We start from the raw sequence: 27,205 nt of genomic DNA, 5'->3' as shown, positions 1-27,205 counted from the left end.
TATGTTTGGGCCATAAAGATGGCACAGCAAACCCAGGGATGATCACCCAGTTTGGTAAAAGTGTGGTGTAGGAGCACCTACTCCATTCTTCTTTTTTTTCTTATGACATACAACAACAGCCATTACCAGTTTTTTACCCACACTTCCTCTTAACGTATCCACTGTAACTAATACATGCAACAGGTGGTTGTGGAAGAAGCAGGTGTTCAATCACTGAGACTTTTTGGTCTGTGTGTCTTACTATCTCAGTTGTTTTATGCATGCTCAAATACTGCATGATATTTCAGAAATTACCTAATTTTCCCCTTTTATCCCAGTGCTCCTTTTAGTGATAGCATTGCAGTGCATTTTTCAGTTGAAAATCTTTTATCACACTGAAAGCTCATGTGTGGGAACCCCTGTATTCTTACTGGGAATATTTTATAGATATATTTGCGTTTTAGCACCATGGTTGTACATAGTATTTGTGTACGTTAGGTGCCTCTGTAAGCTTACAGATTTCCTAAATAATATGATTGATGCCTAATACTAAGTTTAGAGTAACCACCCTGTTGAAATGGCTGTGCAGAGGTTTTGTCTATGGTCTGGTCTGATGTAATGGGAAGAACAGGGACTGCAGTATTAATTTGAGGTGCCATGGGTATTATTGCCTATGATACTGCCAATCACATGAATTATGAATGTTTCCCATACACTTAGGTTTTTTTCTAATCCCCTCTCCAAAATGTATCAATCTTTGTCTCATTAGACCATTTACTAAACGCTGCTGACACAGATAGTGCTTAGAAGAAGTAAGGGAGCAGATAGTAACTAATTATTTGCTAGTTTTGTGCAAGGAAAAGAAGTAGTAGTTAGAGCCTCTGATGAAACACTTTTATGTAGAACAAAAATAGCCATAAGATTGTTTGTTTCAAACAAAATACTGAAACTGAATTGTTAGGGGAAAAAATAAAAAAGGAATCATGAAAACCATTACTTTATAAAATTATTTTTGCTGGAAGAAAACTCATTTCATCTTTTTGTCTGGAAACAGTGAATAGTTTGCTCCAGAGAAGGAGATTTAGGAGATTTACAAACTTTTTTATAATGTGATATATTCTCAATACTCATATTTTCAGCTATTTACTTAGTTAAGTCAATATTCAGTGCTCAGTGTGACTCTTAATTACTATTTCCATTTTCTCAGTAACAGTAGCATAGCAAGTTTGTCTTGCTCAGCTTTCACCTGTAGCCTGCTTACTTGCATGCTATCATGAAGACAACACTGAAGTTGTTTTTAGAATGAATGGAAAGTGATGGCAAGAAGCTTGTGGTTTGGAGTCAATTTTTAAGCATTCATATGTTGCAAGGTACTAATAATGTGGCATGTGAGAAAGAGGAAATTCAGTAAATTACAATCTTCTATATATTCTTCCTAAAAAAAAAGCCCAAATAAAAATATGGTTTTATTTACGCTGAATAAATCCCTAGGCATGTAATGGTAAAGCTTTTGGTGCAGAAACACCCTCACCATCTCTTCACTGTTGTGATTATATTTGGCATTCTGTGCCTTATGGCAAATTAGCTAGAGTTAAAAAATACAACAAGAGAAGGGTATTGAATTGACTATTTAAAAGTTGTTCAATTAATAGGCTTCTTAATTTCACTTAAAAGAAAATTAGTATATGTATGTTTGCCTCTGAATGTGAAGTTTTCTTGAAAGAATCATGAGAATTGGTGGGAGGTCACTGACATCTTCTAACAAAATAAACTTAAAAATTCCAACAACAGTATGAAACTGTGGCATAGCATAAAGATGTATTAGAGGTTAAGATTAAAGCTCCAAAACAGGTAAAAGCTATATACATATACTCAGGCCTATATACAAATACACAGTAGCCAGTTTTATTAGCCCTGAAACATATAAGAAATACAGGGATAAACTTGTTAGGCCAGCCTATTGCACCAAGACAAGGTGCAATAATGTTAAACTGAATGCGGGTAGATTCTGACTAGTTACAAGCAAGAAATTTTACAATAAGGGTGGTAAAGCATTCCAGTCCTATTGTTACTGAGTGTATTTGGATTGTTGATTATTTTCTGAAGATATACTTGAAAAATCTGAATATGCAGTAAGTTACAAATGTATACTGCTTACACTTTCCCAAATACAGATTTGAGTTACTGATGTAGCAGTAATGACATGCAAGGTAGGACACCTTGTACTTAGTACGCCTATGATGATTTTTTTCCCAGAGTTTAGGTGAAATTACATTTTTAAGCTGTTTTCAAACTAAAGTGTAAAGGTTTAGGCACTGGTGCTGTTGGCAGATCAGAAAAGAGCTGTCAAAAAGTACGGAATCATATTAGAACTGTAAGACTTATATGTGCACACTTTGCATATGTAATACAGCTTTTTAAACATGGTGGTGCTGGTACATACATGGTTTGTTTATCAAAGTTGGACTCAGAGCAGGATTTGCAATGTCAAGACCTATCTTACATATGTAAGTAATAGATTTCATCATGTCCATATATGTGACTACTAAAACAAACCCACTGTGCAAATCCCTAGTGCAGTCTGCCCTTAAAAGAGGTATTTTCAAAAGCAGCAGTAATTCAGTGCATTTGATTGGTTGATTTTAAGTACTTGGTTTGATTATTTGATCATGTTTATTTTTAGATTTTAACAAACTTTTAATAATGGCAGGTTATAAGTTTGTGCATTAAGGTTTTCATAAACAATTTACAAAGCCAATACTGAATTCAGTTGGAGTTCTCATGCCCTAAGTACCGTTTTCTAGAATATACTACTCTTAGCAGCCTGAAATGCGTCCAGATGGTTTGTGGAATAGAAGTATAAAGATAAGGAAGAATGTAAATCTATTTCCTTAGCCTACATCTCCCCATGTGTTTTCAGAAACTTGGACTTCTTTATCTCCTAGGAATATATGCTTTATAGTCTCACGAATGTCTTTCTGAAGAAGATAGGACCACTTCTTTAACTGATAATTACACAGTGAAAATTATTTTCTGGGTAATTAGTATTATCAGACAGGACTAGGTCATCAATTGGTGTTAAGTAGTGGTGACTTATTTTTGTATGTCATTGGACATCTGGCCATTAGAAGAAACTAGTGGATAAAAAATTGCAAAATTAATGGAATACTATTTATATTAGGAATGTGATAACATGTAAATGTTCTGGAGGAGCCCGTTCCAACATTGCTTCTTACCATCCTTTACCTCAACATCCTTTACCTCAGAGCAGTCTGTTAAGTTATGAAAATATTTTTGTGTCAGGATACGTTTTTGGGGCATACTAGCTATAGGCTAATTCATTGAGGATGTTGTGGAGATGATTTGTTTCAGTCAGGTCATACTGGTTGCTGAAATCACAACTAATTTCTGAATTGCATTTTGTCACCTGCATTCAATGCATATGTGTGATTACCTATGTATGTATTTATATAATTGGGGTAAAAATCTGCTGAACAATGGCATAGTGAGAACTTCTCGACCCTAAGAAAAAAGCACAAAGCTACTGCAAAATTAAACAAGGTTTGAAAATTAGATATGAAGGAGAAATTTCAAGTTTAATACTTTTTTTTCAAAAATTGCAGTTCTAAGTCAAATAAAAATACCAAATTTCAGAACGTCTTATCAACTACAGTGATAATACCAAAAACCAAAGTACCAAAAGCTCATTTAAATATGGGGTAAAGTTAGTTTGCAAATAATATTTAAATACTGTGTTGTAAGTAAACTGAAATAAAAATGCATGGACTAAACTGTACAAATTATGCCTTATCTTGCTAGCATGGCTTTCTTTGTGTGAGAGCTGTTGGTGACATGATAAACAAATAATGAAAGTTAACAGGTTTAGAAAGCATATTATTCACAAGTGCTGCTTTAGATGTTGATGAATTCTGGAGCATGATGATATGGTTTCCAAATGTACAAAGAGGAGGTTTTTTTCTCACAGCATTCTGTACACTTAATGTTTTTCAAAATTTGTCTGATCCTTGTCGAACTTGAGTAAAATACTATGTGTTATCACACCTATTATCACTGGTATTTTTTTCTCACATTAAATTGAATTGGGCTTGCATGTTCATTTTCAGCTTCCCCTTCCAGCACACATTTTTCTGAGTTAATGTTTCATATTTATTTCATTTTTCCATTAATTTCTTCCTCTTCAGGTGCAATCTAGCTCCTGTGGTGGAGTTTGCTGCCGATGTGGGAACGAAATCTGATTTTATTACCATGAACCCATCAGTTGTACAAAGAGCATTTGGAGGCTTTCGGAATGAGAGTGACAGAGAAAAATTTGTGCATAGACTATCCATGCTGAATGACAGTGTCCTTTGGATCCCAGCTTTCATGGTCAAAGGTGGAGAGAAGCATGTGGAGTGGGTTAATGCATTAATCCTTAAGAATAAATTGAAAGTGCGAACCGCCTATCCATCACTGAGACTTATTCATGCTGTCAGAGGGTAAGTGTATGGAAAAGACTGGTCTGTCCTTAGGACAATGACGCTCATAATTAGAATTCCTAGCAGCCAGAAAAAAGATGAATGTCAAAAGGAGCATGGATTGCATTTCTGATAATTTTGTTTGGTAACAAGTGTTGGCCACTCATTTAGCCAGCTCTGCTGCAAAGAGCTGAAACGCATTAGCAAAATAACTTTTCCAATTGCACTTTTATGTGCGAAAATGTATCATCATTTAGTGATAAGCTAATCTTAAAAATACTCTGAATTCAGTGTACAATGAAAGTGCTACATGTTTTCTTTGGGAAACAACTGTGAAGATAAAAAATACAATCTAATAGCATCAGGAGTAAGATAGCAATCCTGTAAATAATGATGCCTGGCAGATCTGAAAATACTGAGCCCCTTCATAAAACATCTGGGATTTGGAGCAACCTTTCTCCTTTTGAATTTGGCCAGATGCTTGGTCAATTAAAAAACATTGATCAGAATTACTGAAAATGTTAACAAAACCACTTATTAGAAAAAATATCTGTGCTGTGAGCAGATATTTTTCTTTTTAACCCCATAATTAAACAAAACTTTCAGATGAAGGCTCCAATGCCTTTGTCACTACTATATACTACAAGTATATAGGGCTATGCCTGAAAATCATTCAAAAGATGATGGTAATGAAATGTGTTTGTACATCAAATCATGACAGAATGGTAGTATTCAGCTTCAGTTTCTTGAAATTTGCTGTCTGTTTGTGGGGTTTAGGAAGGTGCCTTAAAGTACTGCTATTAACTTGTACACCAGTTACTGATTATGTAGCTGTTCTTACTGTTACAGCAGCAGAAATAAGTTTAGAAAGCATGTTTGAACTGTTATCCCAATGCAGTATGAGAATAAAGCTTAGAAAGCAGTTGTTCTTCAGGATAGTTTGACATGTCTCATAGATTACCTGCTGCATTCCCTTTCTGGTGCACTCCTGGCACTGGAAAAAAAAATACTGTTGCCTTTGAAATTAGAAAATCCTTCAGAAAACCTTTACTTTTTTACTCAGTCCATTTTGTTACACGTTTAGACTTTAGCTATTTATGGGCCATGATTGTGTTGAATTTTCAAATACTCAAAATGTCTGTAATACATAGGTATGGTGGTTTATATGTGTATATAAACCTGTCTGAGATTGCTTCCAGTTTACAAACAACAGTTTTAATTTCCAACTGCTAAATCTGGGCAAAATTATCAAATGTGAATGGTAATTCAGAATGTGCAGTCTTTAAGCTGGCTAACTTGAAGGTCCTTCAGGTGGCTCCATCTTAAAAAAATTGCTAGTACCTACATTGCCTCTCTGAATGAGGCAACAAAAGCTCTGCCATCTGAATTGTTGAAAATTTGGATTCAACTGTATTTTAGATTATACCTAGCAGTGTCATCTGATACAACTGCATAGATTCGTCCAGTTGTTGAATCTGCGCTTTAAACTCCATAGTAAATTTAAATCGATATCAAGAGTTCTTTGATGTAATGAACCTAAAATTTTAATAAAATGTGGAACTATGGTATATTTAGGGCCAAATAATTTCATATCTAATCATCAATAAGGTTCATCATTCCAGCCTGACATGTTAAATACAAATAGAGAGCATCCTATGCTGAAGGGTGCAGGCTCAAGGTTTGGAAAGTGTTGTCTGTATTCCTTTTTATATGTATCAAACTGTCAAAATTTTCCTTCATTAGTCTTTAAAGCATTTGGTGTAGGCACTTTCGAATGGCAGAATATAAAGTTTCTTAGACTCCTGATCTAGTGAGGCCAAATTCTTCATTCCTAATGAAGAATAAAATTAAATTAGAGTTTTATCTAAAAACAGGTCAGTTTCGCTATAATCACAGCACTATAATGAAATTCTCACTCCTGCTCTTCCTTCTCTTTTAATGAAAGAAACTTTATGAGCAGTATGTAGTGTTCCAGAGTTGCTGTTGATCAGATTATTGCATTCTGAGATAATTTTAAAAACTTTTCTTTCTGTCCATTTGTGTACTTTTTGGATTAAAAAAGAAAAGATAATGTGGTATTGGAAAAAGAAACTACTGTTTTGCTGCTTTCATGCCTTATAAAACTTCTGTGAGTGACGGCTGCTCCTCTAAAATCTCAGAAGGATTTTAGGTTTTAAAACCGGATTATATACATACAAAGTTCAACATGATAACTACTTTTTAAATCAGTAGTATCATAAATGGCCACTGGATTCAGATTTTTTTCCTCAGTAGATTTAGATCAATTGTGATTTCCTGTGATAATTTTTCTCTATTTTGCTTTTTCACTTCTTGATCAATAAGTTTTGAATATTAGATTTTGAAAGTGATTTGGGAGCCATTGCATGATTTTTATAAAGTGTCTCTAAAGGCCTAAAAGCTAATTTATGAAGCTTTTAATGTCACTCTGCACATATTGACAAAATAAATGAGACAATTCATACATGACAGAGTTCAAGTTGTAACTAAGATCTTTAAATGAGCATCTTAACTGATTAAAAACATTTACTTGCTCTCTAATATCACTGCCAAGAAGATTAATTATAAAGTAATTATAATGAACAAACTACAAAACTTTTTTAAAATTTACTTCAATGACTAATTTCAGAAACTTTTCTTTATTAATAAGGCTGAGATTTAATGCCAAACTATTTCATTAGGATTATTTGTTGTAACAGTTTCCAAATGAAGTTATACTCTCTGAGGTGTGGAAAGTGTCTGTACAGAGGCTTGTCTCAGTAGCAGAGCTGTAATTGAATATGGATTAAACAGCAGGCAAATAGGAACTGAGCATGCTGGGATTAGAGTCCAGATCATGTTGTTTACTTCAAGTGGCGGCAGACAACCAAGCTCAAAAGTAGGATCAGCAGGATGTTCACCTATGAATCCCGCCTTGCAGATCCGTGGAGGGATTAGAGAGGGTTCCTGAGACTAAACATGTAGTTGGTACATTGCGTGGAGGTCAGTTAACCCCCAGAGCCTTGCACAGCTCTTTTTTTTTGTGCTTCTGCTGGTGACGTCTGCTGAAGAGAGTGAACACCACCACCCCCTTGCCCTGCCAAGCAATACAGATTTAAAATATACTGGTTTTCTGAGAAGTTTTTTTCTCATATTTCCTCTCCTAAATCCACAAAACAAAGTTCTCACGCTCATCTTGATGTGTAAGAATGTTTTCTTGGCTGCTTTTCCAGCTAAAGCCATCTAGTAGGAAAGTGGATGTTTTGAACTATTAGTCACTCAGCAGCAGTATCACTAAAATTGCTTCACATTAGTCTCCTTCCCATCTTTTGGGTATGAAACAGTTGCATGGACATCCTGTGGGATTTGCCTGTGCTCTGCTTATTTCCTCTTTGATACTGCCTGTGAAAGAGCAGTATCGTCCTGCATTAAACATGGCACAACTCCCACTGAAATCTCTGAGTTTTGCCTTTGTAAGGAGTATGCTGTACCTATTTATGGTCACTTCCCAGTGCAGGGTCTTTTTTTCTTTACTAGTGAAAGCAAACAGCTGTTCTTTGGATGTTGTGACCTTTTGCACAACTTTACCACATCTTCAGAGTTCTTTACTCTGGGAATTAGAGAGAAAATACTTTCAGAAACTGAAACATGCAGAAATCAAGTTGTTCTCCAGCAGCTCTGTGCTGAGAAATAAGTACTGTGAGTAATCTATATTGTCAACACTTCCATTTCTTTTCTCCCTGCTAACAGATTTCCCTTTTCAGTTTACTGCTAAAATGTATTTATTAAGAAAGGATGTTTTGGAATAAATGGATGAATAAATCACCTGAGAAAACAAAATATTACAAAAATGGCCGTTAAGCTAAAAGTAGAATTCTAAATATAAAATTACTGTGTCTTATGCATCTTGTATATAAATATTAAAAATTCTGGGAAAAAAATTTCACACTAGCTTCTTTTCAGTAGAATACAATTCTGTTTTTTATGTATGTGGACATTAAAAACAGGAGTTCTATATTGTAGTACCCTTGTGCCCTAGCATAAGGTATCCTTGGACCTGGCTTTGTTTAACTTATACAAACAAATGGGATGCATGTTAGTTTTGATTTTAAGAACTTAATCTATTATGTGAAGTTGTTCTTCTAATCCCAATATCCTGTCATACGCAGAGAGCAGGAAGTGATGTTCCTGTTCTTGAAATGGAGACACTCCAGGTTGACTTTTCATCTAGCAGCTACTTGCCAGAGCTGCAGTACCCCTACATCTCTTAAGGATATAGTTCAAAGTTTCTCAGGAGAAGCTTTTATTTCCTTTGCACAAGTTCTCCTATTTTATCACATTTCTGAAAGATTTAGCAAGGTCTGTTAAGGGATATCTCACTTTTTGAGAGAGAGTTTTCTTTAGAGGCAAGCACAGTTGAGCTAGAGCACATGAAGGCGGAACTGTGCACTAAACTGCCTTTTTATATTTTTCACTGCATGGTCCATTTTGCCAGGTAAGCCAAGAAAAACTTACCATGGTAATAGGGATATTTTTATCTACTTTTTTTATTCATATTTACCTTTTGACAATAAACTTCTGTGAATTTTTGTTTTGGGAGAACGGTTTCCTCTCTTACTGAAGCAACTGTTTTGTTCCTTATCAGCAATGTGTATATAACGCTTGTAAAACTTACTCTTCTCAGATTGAATTTCAGGTTTCAACTAGTAGAGAGCAACAGAATTAGTCATAAGAAAAAATAGGAATGAAATTTTCCATTTTCAAGTTTGGCTGCTTAGTTTATCTACCGTGAGCAACAGCACTGTACCTAATGCTAATGAGTCCTAGGAGCTAAGCAGGAAGTAACATGTAGTTTATTCCAACAGTGTATCTGCAAATTTATGTTTATTTGAAAACTACTTTGGTACTGATTATGATTATTTTTCAATTCTAGGTTTGGGGTTCTTTTTAGAATTTATTTTCCTTACATAAAACCTGTGTTTCTGAAAACCATAAAAATGTGTTATAACTCTCATTTGATCATATTATACAAAATGAACAAAAACTGTAGCTGTGCAATTGAAAAGTAAACTAGAAACAGTTTTTGTAGTCTGTTTTTGATGAACAAGTTACGGAGAGGGCTGGAATCCACAGAGAGTGATGTTACCATACAGTATTAATAGAACTGAGAACAGCTTCTCTTGGGATTTTTTTGGCACATGAGATGAATTATCTGTTGATTCTGGCTGTAATGCGTATGCATGAGAAAATTGTTAGGTTTCCTTCCTGTTTTTTAAAGTGATGTTTCTAAGATAAGACAATAATAAAAATTCTGCTGTTTTTATTTTGATTGTAATGCCTACCAAGGGTTTTTAAAGACGTGCATTTAGTTTTGATCTTACTAAGCTTCTGTGATGAGGAGAGGTTGCATTAAGCATCCAGCTGGTAACAGATTTCTTCAAATGCTTAGTTAACTACTGACGTAATATGGAAATATAAAAAGCTATGGCTATAAATATAAAGCTATAGCTATATGCACTGTATGGTTTGGCCTTTTGCTTTGGTCAATTCAAGTAATTGGGTTGTTAACATGAATAGTGTTTCAGTGAAATAATACACTGGCACAATAGCAAACAGTGGTGTCAGTATAGGAAGGAGCAATTTGGCTTAATGTCTTCTGTAGCCTTGCTTTTTAATGCATATAAATTTCTTCAAGAATTGTTTGAAGTCTCTGAGTTCTTGTTGGTATAGAGGGAGAGATTTAAGTGTTTCAGATCAGAAGCACTGAGTCACATCTGGACATATTTTCTCTGGAGTTACCAAGTGCCAAGTCTAATGGCTACTACCTTCTTCCCGAACACTTGTGCCAAAATGTAGGTGCTGTGTGTTCTATTTGTGGGTAAAAAGTTGTTGATAACACACCAGTGTTTTGACTGTGTCTGAATGGCACTTGCACAGCCTCAAAACTTCCCTCTTACCAAAGGAAATGCCACGCCATCCAGCATCATGCTCAGCAAGCAATACAACTGAGGCAGCAGAAGAAGAAAGTGGGAGGTGGCTCATTCACCTAGTAAGCTGTCTTTTATCTTGATCCCTGAGTTTACTTGGCTTTGCTCTTCCTGTTCTCTTCCCCACCCCACTAAGGAGTGGGGAGGGGAGTGAGAGCATCTGGGCAGTGTCAGGCCACCATGTGGGAGAAGGAATTTGTTTATTGGGTACATCAGCCATCTATAGGCTTTTCAGAGGCTAAGAGAAGCCTGTTAGCCTGTTTCAGTTTGCATCAAAGAATTAGAAAGTGAGAAAAAGGGTGAGCATTGCTCTATTACAGACCCTTGGGAGGGTTAGGTCAGTGCTGGCATGCCTTGTGTGATGTTTTAAGAACAGGACATGTTTTCAAACAAAATAACTGATTCATCAGGTTTTAAATCTGGATTCTGCTTCTTTGGTGTTGGAAGGCACACCATAGTTGAGGTAGATGCTAGAAGTGCCTGTGTTTCAGATGGAGTAAGATTTGAAGTCTCTCACCAGTACTCATTTCCTTCCCATTCCAGACTGAAGTCTCTGTCCCTCTGCATTCTGTCTTGTGTGTCTCTTTCAGCAGAGATTGTTCCTGTGAATCCTGTTACCAGGTGTTCTGCTGTCCTTATCCTCATTTGTAGCCATAAGGACATATTTATACATGAGTGGGAGGTTAGTGCTGTTTGGATTTACATTACTAATTTAATACTGTAACACTGCTGTATTGAAGTCCTTTTCTGTGATCTGTTCTTCCGTCTTCCACAGGTGAATTAATAAGCCATAGGAAAAAATAAGAAAATAACAGTTACTTCTGTAATGTGTAAAAATTAATGACTTTCATTTCTAACTTTTCTTTAATATTTCTGTATAGAAATATTATAGTTTCTATACCTCATGAGCACTGTGGAAACAGCTTATTGGTGTTTTCTAGTCTGTATTTAGTGGAAGCAAGTGCCATAATCTGCATTTTTGTATCATATATTTAGTGAAGTAGTCAAAGAAAATGGACTTAGCAAAAATTGTTTCTAGAACTTGCTTTTTCATTTTACATTTAGTTGTACTTCATTGTCTACCTCTGGGATACCAGGGACTTTCCAAAGAAAATGAATAATCATTTTCTTTTGCAAGAAAAGAGGGCCTGTAAAAGAATCTGAGATAGGGCCTTACTGAAAACAAGTGCAGCCCCCGGTTTCAGAACATTTTGGAGGCTCACAAGGTGGAGGTTTTTGTTGCCTTTTTTTTTTTCCATTTCAGTATAAGTGTGGGCACACTTACTAGCAGAATTGGCAGAGGGGAAGTAGTGGATGTTTCACAGTCATACTGAAACCAACAGGTGGCAAGTTTATGCTTGTATCAAATTATTTAGCCTCAGATGAAATGTAACATACAGATGGGCTAACAAGGCAGTAGAAAGAGTCATGTGTGGCATTAACTTTACAGGTGAGGGCTTGCCTTTTTCACCTTTTAGTCTATGACAGACAGAGCATACAAATACAATAGGACAAAGGTGGTTTACAGAACATAGCTCTCAATGACAAGAAGCTTTCAGAAAATAATCTCAGTTTTACTTTTTACCTTCCTTTGCAGAGCTAGCAGTCATTTAAAAATCACTAAAGAGAAATCCTGAGGTCTGATAAAGACATGGTAAAGGAGAGAAGCCCTCTCTCCATGCTGCAGTGTGTTCTCCTCTCTGAAAGGCATCCACTGGAAGCTGTGTTGAGTGTGTGAAACCCTGGGAGTACAGCTGTGAGTTGTGCTATGGAGTGCCAAGCAGATGGGGCAGCTCAGCCTGCTGCAGGGGATTGCTGCATGCTGGCACTGGAAACAAAATGCAGGCTTGACCCCTACATCACTGGTGGCAATTGGGATTTCTGCTGCCTGCAAGGGATTTGTCATGGGTGTCCAAAGAGGAGTGGGTTTGCTGTAGTTTATGGGTTTCCCCCAGGGGTGTTTCACAGTGGGAACAGATCCAGACAGATGATGCTGGCTGGCTCTGGAATCTATTAGAAAATGAACTGGATTAATTCAGGAGAGAGAGAACATGTTTGAGAGGATATGGGTAGAGGACGATTTGGTTCATGCATTTGTTAATGTCACCTCTCTGATGTTGTCAGTAGCAAACATCGTTTCCAAATGAATCTGTTAAGAGAACAGTAGGCTTCTCACCAGCAAGGATAATACATAAAGTCAGGTGAAGAGCACAAAACTATGCCTCAGATCTCCTTGTGTTAACTCATGAGATTGCTAAGCCATCATTGCTATTTTGGTATGATGATAATTCTCTGAAGGAGTGGTGAAAGAGAAGAGGAAATCTGTCTTTCTGGTTTTGTTTTCAAATTCTATAAACTTGTCTGTAATATGCAAAGCAAGTTCTGGGCACAGAATATCTGGGAAATGTGCCAGTGTGTAAACACACTTTGTTTCTATAGCACTGATGACTTGAAGTTGAGTAGCTTGAATTCAGACTGAAGATCTCGCTTCAAATGACCGTTAATTACATAGTTGATGGTAACTTAGTAAAGCCACTGACAATATACAAAGATAGCACTGTAAGTAGCAATAAGCTCAGATTTTGTGAAAGGCTTTGATCCATAAAGTGAGAACTATTCCCTTTTAAAATAATAAATGTGTTTACAGAACCTTTTTTTCCCTTTTTTAAAATTTTACTTTGTTTTAATCTTTCAGTCTAGTGAAGTGGGTATATGATGTGGTTCAGGATTCCTTTTTTTCTTTCATTTATATATAACAGAAGTAATAAAGTAAAAAAGAGTAGATACCTACCTGCTGTATGCCTCTATTGATGCAGTAGAGATTTAAAGTGCATGAAACTCACAAAAAGAAAATAAAGTAAATTGTACAATGCAGAGGACACATTTCTAATTTTTTTTAATACTAACCAATAATGGCAAAGTCTTTTGTCATTTTTCTCTATGCTCCTCATATATAGTAAAAAGAGACGATGATGCAGAAGACTGTCACATCAGAAAGCAAGCTCAAGACAGAAAATCTTTGTGGAGTAAAAACATCCATTAATCTTCTTACTTGAAAATCACAGGAATTTCTCTTGGGAAATTACTGCTTGTTAAATCAGTAGTGGGATCTGCAGCCTCCCACATAGGTGTCATGTATTTCTTTCTGATGGATTGTAGAAGTAGTGACTGAAACCAGTTTTTTCCTGGGTATATTGCATGTAAGTGAGACCAGTAGATGGGTTTGGCAGAACTCCAGTCACATTTCATTGCTATTTAATGGACATTTTGGTTGGCATTGTTTTCAGTGGAGCTAGAAATTAATAATGTGAACACTCAGCAGCATTCATTCTTTAAAGACACTGGTCCTTTGACATGACAGCATGCGGACTCCTGTGTATTGTTTAAGTGAGTTTTTCATATTTAACGGATTTTGTAAGGCAATCTGTCACTGAGTTCCACGTCAAGTTGTGATGCAGCAAATTGTTTCTGTTCAAACACATTCTTCAACACATGCTTGCACATGCGTCAGTGAATGCTTTTGACTAGTCAAAGGTTTTGTGTAATCTTGATCCTGAGGAGTAACTTCTGCCTCCTTCATTTACTGATGTAGTATACTTTTATTTGTAAGAAGCCTGTCTCTTCTGGTTGCTTAATTCACTGAGAACCATGGGATTTATGATGATGTCTCAGTTTTGAGACAAATTTCAGAGAGGACACTCTGTAATGAGTAGTCTTCTCTAAAGGGTTTCAATAACCCCCCTGCACCAGTAGAAAATGAATACTAATAGAACAAAGTGGGGAAAAAAACCCAACCATTTATTAACAACAAAACATCCACAAGACAAGGAAGAAAAACAACACCAAACTGTCAGAACTCACATCCTGCCACACACACACAGAGGAATGAAAACCCAAAAATGCCTGGAGAATAGGGGAAATGTTGGAGAAATATGCCTTCCTGACATGTGGTGTGAGATGGTGCCAGCTTAAGGGAAGTGGAGCTTCCATGGAGGAGTTCCAGCAGTAGGCAAAAACCTGGTGGCTCTCGGGCATCAACCTCCACTTCATGGCAGTCATGGCAAGTGAAACAGCTGGTCTGGAGCCTCCTGGTGTGCATTCTCTCCCTTGGATCCCTGAGGCTTGGGGCTGGAACGGGGCAGCCCTGCTCCCACCAGTCCCACTCCTCCAGTCTCAGACCTGCAGCTGTTGAGTTCACCTTGAGGCAGCTGAAAGATTTCTACTGCAGTTTCTCCAAGCTAGGAAAGGGAAAAGCTCTTTGCCTGGGCCAATAAAACCAAGCTAGCCAAGCAAAACCAAACCTCCCAGCGCCATGGAATGCCTGGGCAGTGAGTCTTCAAAAATGCCCAGCAAAAACCCCAAAGCTCTGCACTCCCTGCCCCCCCCCCCCCCCCCCCCAGTCCCGGGCCTTAATGCAACCATTATAGCAACCATGTTTGGCATAAAGCAGAAGATCATGGAATAGGCTACCACCATAAATCACTCCTAGACAGACAGTAAAATCATTAGCTTTTGTATCTGATTAATCTGCTCTGGTTCATTGCACTGATCAAATTTAAGGACCTGTAATGCGTATTTTCTGTAATAATCTCTAAATAGGAGACTTCAGATAGTATTTATAAAATCTCAAAAGTGACCAGATTTTCTTCTGTAAAACTGAAGTTAGTCTAACAAATAGCATAGCACTGAACATGTTGGTTTACTGTATCCAGACCTGATGCTGGCCATTTTTGCCTTCTGCTGTAAAGGGCAGTTGGGCACAAGCTGAAAGCAGCTTAAAACTGTTTATAGTCCAATGAGCAAAGAGCATTCTGAACATATTCTCAAATTTACAGGCTGCACTTTTCAATATTAGTTTCAGTATCAGTGCCATTAATGAAATGCTTTCAGATGAGGGCAGTCTTCATCCTGGGATCATATTTATGAATTTTGCCCTGTTTCAGGGACAAATACTACTACTACTACTAATAAATAATAATAATAATAATAATTCCATACCAGGGACCAAAAAACCCCAAGCTGACCCCCTCTAAAAGCAATTAACTCTAAAACCTACTTCCATTTGTAGCTCTACTTAAATGGAATTGTTTTCTTTTGCTTACATTTATAACTGTTTTGCTGAGATTGGACCCAATATGCTTTCCAGAATGGAAATTCGACACTGTTCCCACCAAGATTTTTCTTTTTTAAGGTAGACTTGACAGGTGATGTAAGTTTTTAGAAAATGGTCTCTCAAGAATACAGACCTGGCTCTCTGGCATCAACCTCCTCTTTATGGCAGTCATGTCAGGTGAAACAGCTGGTCTGGAGCTTCTGTTCATGTATTAGATTTTTCTTCTGAGCATGACTGTATTTGCATTGTTTTGAAAAGGGAGAAAATTAGTTAGATAGGATTTTTTTTCTGTTACAGAAATACATTGACTGGCCATTAGCATAAGAACAGATATTCATTCAGTAGGAAAGACTGGATCTAATGGTGAAAGCTAGAATTAGGACAAGTTACTAATTTTAATTACACTCCTCCAGTAATATTCTGTTGAAATTTTCATAGGAAAAATGCTAATCAATTATAAGTTGTAGTAATGCCTTCATAAAATAAGAAGAATTAATATTTTATATTATGAATTTTATTTCATACAATATTAAGAATATTTTGAAATTAGTTTTGAAATCAGTATTTTATTAATTTAATCTAAAGTTACCTGTGTGTTTCCAAGCACTTAGCAATGTCTCTAGTCAGTCTGATACACATTATTGTTACAGCTTTGCAGTAAGATTGCATAATTGTTTTTTAGTCTACTATCCTTTAACTGAATTTGTTATATCTTTGTTCTAACAGAAGATTTTTCCGTGTTTTTAATTTGACATGGCTTTCCCAGACAAGTTTTCACTAATATAGTTGAAGAGTTTTATCCAATCATTACACTCTTTTTACAAACCAAATTCCTTTCACTCCATTTGCCTATCTTTGGCATGGGAAATAGACTCTTTTTTTGTGGTAATTTTTCATGAAATATTATGCCATTTTGTTATGCCCTCACCAATTCCTAGAAAAAGTCAGAACCCCAGGACACAGTTTGACAAAGGACGTAAGTTCAAGATTAACATGAACATTTGGTTATGCATACTCAATGGCATTGGTTTTGTGTAACCAAGTTACTGTGTGGAACATGAGTCAAATTCATTTCTTGGCTGCAGTACTTTTCCTTACCTAAGGCATTATTGTTGGGGTCTCCTCCCCTGCCGTGCAGCCCTGGCAGAGGGGCCCTGAGGGCACAGACACGGGGTTTCCCTGCCCCTGCTCAGCCTCGTTCCCATGGGTTGGTTTGTGTTCCCTGCGCGGGCAGAAGGACCCTTGGTCCCGTGACTGGAACAGTTCCTGGGCAGAGCCCCGGCCATGCGGCTGGAGAAATAAAGGTCTCTCTGAAACAGCTATCAAGAATCTGTCCCCCCATATATATTTCCTTTCCACGGGACTCCTGGTTTGGCATATGCATGTTGCAGTATCCCCACTGCAACACATTATCAAGGTTTCCTGTCAAGGGACTGCTTCAATAGTCTTTATGAGTCTTGAATAGCTACTCTAAGAAGTATAGTAAGGGCTCTTTCGGGAAGGGAATATGGCTGATAGAAAGTAGGCTGTTCATTTATCATCATGCCTGATCTCTGCCTGTTAAAGTTGCCCCTGTGGGCCAGGTGGGGTATGCTCTTGGGTTCAGATTTCTCAGTTTAGCTCCAGCAATAGAAGAGGTCACAGAGTCAGCTTGTGTTGCTGTTGTTCAACTTGAAGATGGCTGCTGATATCAACCTTCCTGATGCCACAGACAAAATCCCTGCCAAGGAAGCCAAGCAGCCGTCACAGCCGGTCTGGATCAACCCCTAGGTCCATAAAATGTTCCAGTAGTAGGGACCAGTAGCACTGTCTCTTATGCCACCCCTAAGTGGAAAAGGAGCCCTAGAAGAGTGAAGAACAAAGGAATTCTTTGTAGCGGTTGTTATCACGCACAGCCAAGCCTTTCCTTCAGTGGAGGAGTCTGCTTCTAAAACAGACCCAGCATGAACATGAGTCAAAATACAAGCTTAGGCTATGAATGTCCTAAACCTGACAATATCTCTTTCCTGTGACTGCCTTCTCATGTTGCTGATAGGAAATGCTGGGGTTTTTCTGTACACTACACATTTGGGGTTTTTTGCCTGACACTTTTTTCTTCTTTCGTGCTTATTTCCCCTACCTTTACATACATTTCTGTGTGTAGAAGAGTGGTAGGTAGTCTTATTTTACTGAGTAGAAAATTTAGTTTTCAAAACCAATAAAATATTGTTGTGCTATCTTCTATCTGATTACGAATCATCCCATTGCTTCATTGCTTCTGTTTAATCCAAACTAATACCAGTATCCTTTTTAGAGAAGAGAATAAGTAATACTTACGCCCTATACAAAAGGAGAAAAGGCCACTGACTCCCTCTGAAACCATCTGTAGCCCTATTTATTTGAAATATAGTTGCCTTTTTTTACCTATTTCATACATGTTTTCTTAGAATTGGGCCCCGTGTTCTTTCCAGAATGGCAATCCCACACAACTTTTCCAGGGTTTTTTCTTTTGTAGCTGTGCTTTATAACTATAGATATAGGTAAGTAGTTTATCTTTTGAGGTTTCATGCAGAAAGAATGAATCACAGAAGAAAGGAGAACTATAAAATTAAGGCAAATAGTTGTTTAGATTTGGTATTCAACTTGATGGTTCTATTTCTTCCTAATTAATCAGATGCTTTCTCTTTTTTGTTTTATCATTGCTACTGTATGTTGCTACAGACACTGTATTTAGCTTAGATTTGCCTGTGTATGTACCATCTAAAAACATCTCCTATTTGACATTTCAAATACTCAGAGTCATATGTATGCTTCTTGATCACCATTTGTACATCTAACAGTCACACTGTTCAAGTGTTCTCCAACATTTTTAAGGTTTTATCTTAGTCCTTAATATTTACATATCTTTAAATGGTTTCATGGAACAAGATAAAATACAAAATAATAAAGAGTCATCTTAACTGTTGGAATTGTAAGGGGGAAAAAAAAAGCCAGTAGTGCTAGCAGTTTTTAACAAATGTATAACAAAAAATAGTTTACTTGATGCAGGTTCAATCTGTATTAATCAAAAGTAGGTTGATTTAAACTTACACACTGACACACTGACTTCCATTTTATAATTATGAAGGTAATTCATTAATTTATTATGTATGGGGAGTTGTAGTGGTTTGGTCCAAAATACTCATTACTGTTTATCTGCTGTGAGATAAGAATTAGGAGAAATGCAAAGCAGGCACCAAACTTGAAAGAATATAAAGTTTATTAACAGACCTAAAAGACGGAGGAAAAAAAAATTATACCACCTTCAGAACTCTCCTCCTCCCCCCACCTTCCTCCCTTCTCCCACTGACAATGTGAAAAAACAACCCTTAAGATGTTCAGTCTGTTTACCACTGCCATAATAACCTTGTTCAGTCCATTTAGAAAGAGAAGTCTCTTCTTGCTCATGCTATGAAAACATTATCACAACGAGACAGCCGCCCACTTCCAAATATTGTTCAGTCCATTTAGGAAGAGGAGTGTCTCTGCCTGCGTGTGAGTCCTTTCCCCCGACTTGCAGCTTTTCCCGCAACTGCTTTCGAGGGTCCACTCTTGAAGTTTCTTGGGGTACAATTTTAAGGTTGAGCCGTTCAGAAACAAAAACAGAGGCCCTTCTCCTTCCCTGGGAGCAAAGGGTCCTCCTCATCTTCATTGTTAAGACTATCACTGGAAGCATCTCTAGGTACTGAGGTTTTCTCCTTTCCCGTTTGGAGCAAAAGTCCTCATCTGGTTCATCTCTCCTTGTTCAAACTTCTCATGAAATTACAGCTGCGTCAGCATCTGCCTGTCTCAGGGCAGGTGCTTTTGCTTACGAGCTGAACACTCCACCCCCCATATCTTCATGAAATTACAACAGGATACTCTGATATATCATAGCTTCACAACAGAATTTCAGCTTTAAGCATCTCCTCTCTCTCTCCCTCAGGTTTTCACCTCTTCACAGCAGTAAAAGGGTTAATCTCACCTCGGCCTTGCAGCTTTGCAGCTGGAATGTTGAATTTTTCTTATCTCAGTGGAGAGGGGGGAGAGCCGAGCCGCTCCGGCTGCCCACGGCAAGGCAGTGGGGGGGGTTCCATGGCTGGAACAGGTCCATTGGCTTCAGGATGGCCGTGGCCCGGCCCGGCCTGGCCCAAGCAGGGCCTGGCCGGGCCCGCTGGCCCCCACACGGGGCCCGCAGCCACCTGTGCCAGCGCCGGAAACGAGAGAGAGCTTGGGGGGGGAGTTTGCCTATTCTTAAATGTGGATCACAGAGGTGTTCACAACTTTAAGTGGCTTAGAGAATTGTCCATATTCAAACTGGCCAGCTGATAGGTTCTATCAGGTCCCAGAGGAAACTGTAAGCACCCCTTAGCAAGGACATCCCTTCCGGGACTATGCTTGCTAACCTATGACAGGAGTAAAAGAAAAATTGTTACAATCCTGTTTATCACTAGTGGATTCTAGTTTTTGGCTGCAAATTGATTTAAAAAAAAAATTTAAAAAGGTTTTTTGAGCAGATTAGAATTTCTTAACCTGAAGGAAACATTAACATGTCTTTATATGTATATGGGCTGGAAATATACACTCACAGCCCAGAAAGCAAATTGCATCCTGGGCCGCATCAAAAGGAGCATGGCCAGCAATTTGAGGGACTTCATTCTGCCCAATTTTGCTCTGCTTACACCCCACCTAGAGTCTTGCATCTGGCTCTGGAGTCTTCAGCAGGAAAAAAGACAGGGACCTGCTGGAGTGGATATAGAGCAGGGACACAGAAACAATCAGAGGGCTGGAGTATCCCTCCTCTGAAGAAGGGTAGAGAGAGCTGGGCTTGCTGAACCTGGAGAAGAGAACACACTAGGGAGACCTTATTGTGGCCTTCCAGTACTTGATGGGAGCCTACAAGAAAGCTGGAGAGGGAGAGACTTTTTACCAAGGTCTGTAGTGATAGGACAACAAAGGACAGTGGTTTTGAACTGAAAGAAGGTACGTTTGGATTAGATAGAAGGCAGAAATATTTTATCATGAGGGTGTTGAGACACGGGAAAAAGTGTCTCTCTTGACTTTCTAAGCCTGTAAAATGTACTCTAGGTCTGTTTTGCTGCACCTTTGCTATGTGTCTGTGTGCACGTCTAGTGTATCTCTGATCTTAAATTATTTATAGATTATTTCTTCTAAAATTAGGCTATGTTTCATTCTTGAAAATGGTTTTGTGCATGCGTTGAGCGAGCAACACTTTTTAGCAGAGGCGTGTACTGTGCTAGAGTGTCAGTTGATGACTTTCATGATTCTGAAGCAAGGGTAGATGTTTCAGTCTCTGTGCACCAGAAGACTAACCATATTTACTGGCAAAGGTTCAGGTCTCTTTTTCGTGTAAATGTATTCCTAAGGGCTTAAATAATTTTAAAAATATGTCAATGGATATTCTTAGCAAGTTCCACTAGAGACGTAAGTAAGTAGCCTTTACTTACAACCGTTGTTGTCCTGTAGTGCAGTATATCACAGAGAATATTTCTAACTACTAAAGAGGCAGATCAGATCAGGACAGAATCCTGACTTTTTGGGTAGAGCTCTGATGGAGTTTCAGTTCTTCATTTGTTTTAATGAAACAGGTTTTTTATGTATGCTCTTTGAAAATATTGTACACTGAAAACTGTCAAGTAGATCTTGTGCAAACACTCAGCAGTGTTTTTGTGCTGGCTGTCACATTTTCTGTGTTGTTGTTCACAATTTAATTATTTTACACTTTAGATTCCTTGTACAGCATTCTGCGCAAAGCATATCTCAGTAAGAAAAAGCCAAATAGTCCATTTTTAATCGAAACATTCACATAAATTGAGAGGGTCAGTTGTAGGGTTTTTCATATCATTGGTGTGATTAATCCCACTGAAGACAAGAAAGCACAAGAAAAGGATTTGTCCTTTGAGTTTGAGGAAGATAGGTTAGGTGCCCTAACACCTTCTTTAGAAAACAGATGTTGGGTCCAAGAACATAAAAGTGGTTATTTAAGAGATCCCTTTCTAGCCTGTAGACTTACCAGTGCCAGGTGCCAACACAGAAACTTAGAAGAAAAATTAGAAACAGAGGAAAGATTACCCTGTGATATATGCTCCCATGGCCAGCAGCTTAGCAAACCTTTGAGAAAGAGCTTCATCAGCACCACTGGGTTTGTGAACATTGACAAGTTGTGGGTTTTTTAGTTGGCCAACAGCATCCAAAACATTCTATTGCCATGTGTCTTGGGGTTACTTTATGATGTTGTATCCCATATCACTTCTCTATGCCCTGAAATTAGTTTTATGCCTTTCTATGCCTTTAACTGAGCCTGAGAGGGGAGAGAGACAAAACTGAGCAAAACTTCTTCAAAGCCGCTTTGCAGTTTGTTTTCATGTTTTCAAGGACACAGAGATAGAGACAGCTCTCTGCATTCAGCTGCTGCAGGAGAGAGAGAGCGGAGGGAAGCACCTGGCTTGCTTTCTTTCCAGCCAGCTTTCCAGCCAGTTTTTCAGCTCCTTTTCTTCCGGAGAGTTGAACTTTGTTTTCCTGGGACTCTGATTTTTCCCTTCTTCTCTGCTGGATGGCTTCAACATCAGAATACATTGGGAGGATTTTCCGCCGAAGCCTTGGCCCTGGCAGTGGGCCCACCACCCTGTCCCAGCTCCAAGGAGAGGGAGAGCTACGGAAGGACTCTGAAATTTTCCAAGGTTTCTCTTAGCAGAGTGAGAGGTTTTATTATTATTTAGCATTATTATCCTTTTCCTGTGTATTTATTAAATAGTTTTTATCTCTTTCACTTTCTTTGGAGGAAAATTCATTTTTTCCCGAACCTGGTGGGGTGGTTGTAACCTGCCTTCTCTCAGAGGATATATTTCCAAGTTTGCCCAAACCTGCACACCATGAATTCCCAGTTCAGTGTTACAGTGTGTAAAAAGTACTTCCATCTGTTTATTTCAGACCTGCTAATAAATGACTTTACTGATGTCTCAGTTTTTGAGACAAAACTTCAGGAGGAAACACTCTGGAATAAGTGTCCCCTCTGAAGGGAAAAGGGCCTCCCCTTTTCCTCCGTCAATGAGACAAATGAGTCTCAAGAAGTGAAAGTGGGAAAAAGAAACCAAACTATTTATTAACACACAAACAAAACAGGGTAGAACAGGATTCTTAAAACCCCTCAAAATACAACACGTTCCCGAAGAGGGAACAGACACGTGGGCTCGGACCAGCTGGGGCGACCACGCGGGCCCGCCGGGACCACCCCTGCAGGCTCCCCGGACCGGCGAGGAGGGAAGGAAGGCAGTGAGGCAAGGGGAAGAAAAGGGAAAAATGAACAGGAAAAAAAATCCAACAGAACCTTTTTCCAGCTAGGCGGAACACAAAGGAAACCCAAAGAGCAGCACAGCGCTCCCGGCGCACTCCCTCCCCAGCCCTGCCGAGCCCCTGGAGCCGCTGGGCCCCGTTAAACTGCCCCGCACTCGGTCCTGTGGCCCCGGCCCCGGGTCCATCTTAAAGAAACAGCGTCCTTGGGCATTGAGCGGACGGTTAAGGAATAAAGCAGTTTCATAACATCACCCTAGGACAGATGAGTCCATAGCGCTTTATGTTACAGTGCTTATGTTAAAGTAGTAGTTAAATTCCTACTTGCCACCTTTACACACTTCCTAATTTTGGAGCGTTTTGCCATCTCCCCACCTAGTTGTCTCTTTTTCAAGCTACTCTATTTATTCTCTTCTCATACAGAAGTTACTTTATTCTTCTGATAGCGTATGTTGCTTTACTCTGTCTTGTCTTGTTGTGAAGTATTTTTTGAGGAAGTGTGATCAAGACAATATACATCCTCTAGCTTCTCACACAGACACTCTTGAGTAACAGTGAGATGTTTTGTCATCTTTCAAAATCTTTTTTCCACTACCTTTTTATTAATATTTTAACTTCTCAAATTCCATATATGATTTCTCAAAAAGCTCTTTTTAAAAATATTTCCTCTGTCTGTAAAAGGAACAGAATTTCAGTGACAGCCAGGTGTGTTGAGTAGTTTTACTTGAAGATCAGCTTGGACATCTCAAGAAACAGAGCTCAGGATATAATCTTTTGAGCTATTCAGAGTTGAAACATGAATGTTTCCTCAGATTCAGCCCTGTCCAGAACAAGGAATTCAAAATCCATTGAAATATATGTAACCAGATTCTGAATCTATTTATACTATGATATCTTGTGGAATTTGTAGATAAGGCAAATAAATATGCTAAGTACACTAAATTACCTGGTATTTGAATGTAACCCATCATATCTGATTTTCTTTGTCTGAGACAGCACTTCATTCTGAGTACAGCCATGGGAAAGCACATCTCATGTTTTAATTTAGTCAGAAGTCATCTATTCCACAGTAGCAGGATAAACAATTGTAATGTGAATTCCCCAGTATTCATATAATGTAATAATGATTGGCATCAATTATTGTATTTATTAGTCATTGTAATAGAGTCTCTCCAGAAGATCATTTTAACATTAACTATTTTTAAAACAGATATTTATGGTTTTATTTTCATTTAATTTTTGTCAATGGCTGCAGGAAGTCATTATCAGGTAGCAACATGCTATTCAATTGACATTCCTCTGGCAATCATGCTGATAGTAGAACATTCAATTTTCATAAATGTGAGGATATCTTGCTAGATATAGGTGAAAGTCTGGTGGATTTGACTGTATATTTAACCATAGGGGGTTATGTTGATCTGGCAGAATTTTTAAAGGCCAAAATACTGAGGTTCCGTAAACTCAAAGACCAATATAAGTGTCAGAGTAATCTTTTAACAATGCTTATGGTTGTAAATAATTTATGTATCTCATATTCATCAGGGCACACTTTTACTTTCTTCACTGCTTTTTTTAAGTGTAGAAGGAGTACTCAAGCACCTGTGGGCCCCTTAAAGCAGGAAAGACACTGGCCAACTGAAGCAAGCTGAGCAGAGAGCTACAAAGCAACAAAGCTAGTTGAGCTGGAGCACAGGCCCAGCCAGCAATGGCTGAGGAACCCTACTTGGAGACAGAGATTGGACTGAGATCTGTCAAAGGTTGGTCAGAGGTCTGCTGACATCCCTTCCAATAGGAATAATCTCATGATTCTTGTAAAAGTCATTATTACTGAGATGTTAGGTTTTGTACTAGTGCCTCAATTTAAAATAATTTTTTTTCCTATTTTTATGGCTTTTCATGTTATCACAGTAGAGACAAAGAAGGATATTTGACAAAAATTACATTTTTACATACAGAGTTTTAAAACGTTTATTTTATTTATGGTGTGGAACTGCATATAAGAACTAGGTTTCATTAAGGTAATAACAATAAAAAGGAAGGAAAAAACATGTATGTCTAAAGCATCAGAAAGTACTAGGATAATGCTGACACAAATCCATTATTGACAGTATTTCTCTCCAGTACTAATAGAAATACCAAAAATCTGCATCCCATCAAGGTCATTTTCAGCCCAAAAATCCAGTGAAACACATTTTTTCAACAAAGAGGTACAAGGACTTTCTCACTCTGAGATGCCATGTAAACCTTCCTTCTGATGGCCCTGCTCTGTGATCCTGCTGCTACTCCTTACTTTGCTTACTATCCTGGTGTAATTCCTTAATGTTAATATTACTCCTTAATGTTAATATTACTCCTTAAATGACTAACATTTCTGCTACTTAAATTCTTCTAGAATGCATATATGCATTTTTTAATGTAAAATACAGTGAAACATGCAAGAGATCACCGTTCAGATTTTAAAAGCATGTGAAGTCTATTTAAAGTGTGCATGTACAAAGAAAGGATTCTAGAAGAGAGATCTATATTGGACTGTGTGAAAGAGGTCTCAGATGTGTTGCCATGGCTCACTAACTAATAGGTCTGAAGCGGATGAGAAGTTTTGGAGGCAAAGATGCTTGGATTTGGGATGAGGAGCTCAGGTGAAAATAGACAGAATGATAGTAGGAGCACAAGGACATTGTTACAGGAACCAGTACCAGCTCAAATATAGCTTTTTACATGGAAGAGGCATTTTTAGCAGTCCCCTACTGTCAGCAGGGTGACCTTTACTCTTACAATGTACTGTGGCATTTTTTAGTTACCTGTTGCAAACATGGTATTTATTAATGACAATTTTATAAAATGCAATACATGGACCTAAGTACTGACCTGACCTTCCTTTCATTTCAGATAGTTCAGGATACTCTCTATTTGTGCTGTTTTTCACTTACCGCTAGAGGTTACTTTTAACTTTTGAGCATAAGCTGAAATTCATGGTATCTTGCCAATGTCTTTACTACACTACCATCAGCCATCTATTTTAAAGTAATTTGATGTGAGATCTCTTTGAATTCAAGCTACTCAACTTCAAGTCACAAAAATTATAGATTTAAAGGGTGTTTATGCATTGGCACATTCAGTAACCTTCAATAAATTCAGCCTTTAGGCCCCACAAAGGAGTTGTTTTAGCATGAGGCATGAAGGAAACGAGTGAGTGTGTGTAGTGGTGCTCTGCAGGGGCAGTTACAGTCTTCACAGTGATGCCTATTTTCTAACATGGTGAGATCCACCCAGTCCTGTCAGTTAAGCTGATTCCTTATCCAGCTGGAAAATTAGGAATTGGTCATGGGTGAAGACCTAGAGATTAGTTATGAGAAACAAGAGAGATTCTCATTCTGTTCTATAGTTAGTTGCTTCCTTCACGTTGTAATTTTAAACAGAAAATGACTGCATCCCAGAAAAGTAGATCAGGAGAGTATCTTTATGCTTTAAACTAAAGCTGTAATAAAACTTTGGAAACTGAAAACAGGTACAAAGATGCTTATTGGTTAAAGTATCTACAACATCAATCAATCCTAATCAGCCTTAACTCAACCTCACATTAGAATAGCTACCTGAGCAACTGAAAAGTTTGCATGTATTTTTCAGAACAAAAATCACAAAGACTACTTGTGATTTCTGTCACTTCTTGAAAATTTTATTAATTCAAGCAGACTTTGGGAGCCAGGAATGTGCTGAGATAGATGATCTTTAGGAAGCATCAGCCTTGAGCACTGAGCACCTCCAACTGTTCCATTTGTTGCATTACTTTTTTTTTTTTCATCTTAAGTATAATCGATCCCAAGTTACAAAATTTTTATAGTAATTACAGCAAGTACTATATTTTCATTATATAGAGAGAGTTTGGATATCTTTTCAATTTTAAGAAATAAGAAATAGTTAAACTTCTGTTTTGTATAATACCTGAATATAACAAACAGAAGAGAAAATATGCTTGTATACTCTAAAATTTTAAGAGGGTCTTCATTGCATCTTTTTCCTTAATTACGTACTTACTTCTGGACAGAAATGCTTAAGTAAGATGTAATTTCCTTTTCAAACATTTACCTGTTCATTATTAATTTAATTTTCTGCCATGAGCAACCTGGAAGGGTGAAATTCAGCTGGAATGATAGCAGTGGTACCCTGTAGTACTTGATGCATCAGTTTTAACTGCTGTTTGGCTAGAAACACTCATGTAGATGGATGACTGCATGGGATTAAAGTACTGACTTCTCAAGAGACAAATACCAATTTCCACAAAAATTAAATAATTAGCTTTCATTTTTAATCTGTTTTGCTGTATCTGTGAAGTGTTAAAAGCATTC

At 37.8% G+C, this 27,205-nt stretch overlaps 1 protein-coding gene across 1 annotated transcript in view; it reads left to right on the top strand.

Annotated features, from left to right (window-relative positions):
* ST8SIA4 (ST8 alpha-N-acetyl-neuraminide alpha-2,8-sialyltransferase 4) overlaps window positions 1–27,205 on the top strand; it is a gene marked incomplete at both ends in the record, with an annotated part of 67,331 nt that overhangs the window by 37,953 nt on the left and 2,173 nt on the right. Inside the window, one exon of the mRNA XM_082301295.1 lies at window positions 4,182–4,475. Within this exon, the coding sequence (XP_082157421.1) occupies window positions 4,182–4,475 (294 nt within the window). The remainder of the gene's footprint in view (window positions 1–4,181; window positions 4,476–27,205) is intronic.

The sequence above is a fragment of the Coloeus monedula genome (assembly GCF_965178545.1).
Source record: "Coloeus monedula genome assembly, chromosome: Z".
Classification (NCBI taxonomy): Eukaryota; Metazoa; Chordata; class Aves; order Passeriformes; family Corvidae; genus Coloeus; species Coloeus monedula.
Note: the sequence above shows the minus strand (reverse complement) of the source record. Positions and strands in the feature narration are given on the sequence as shown.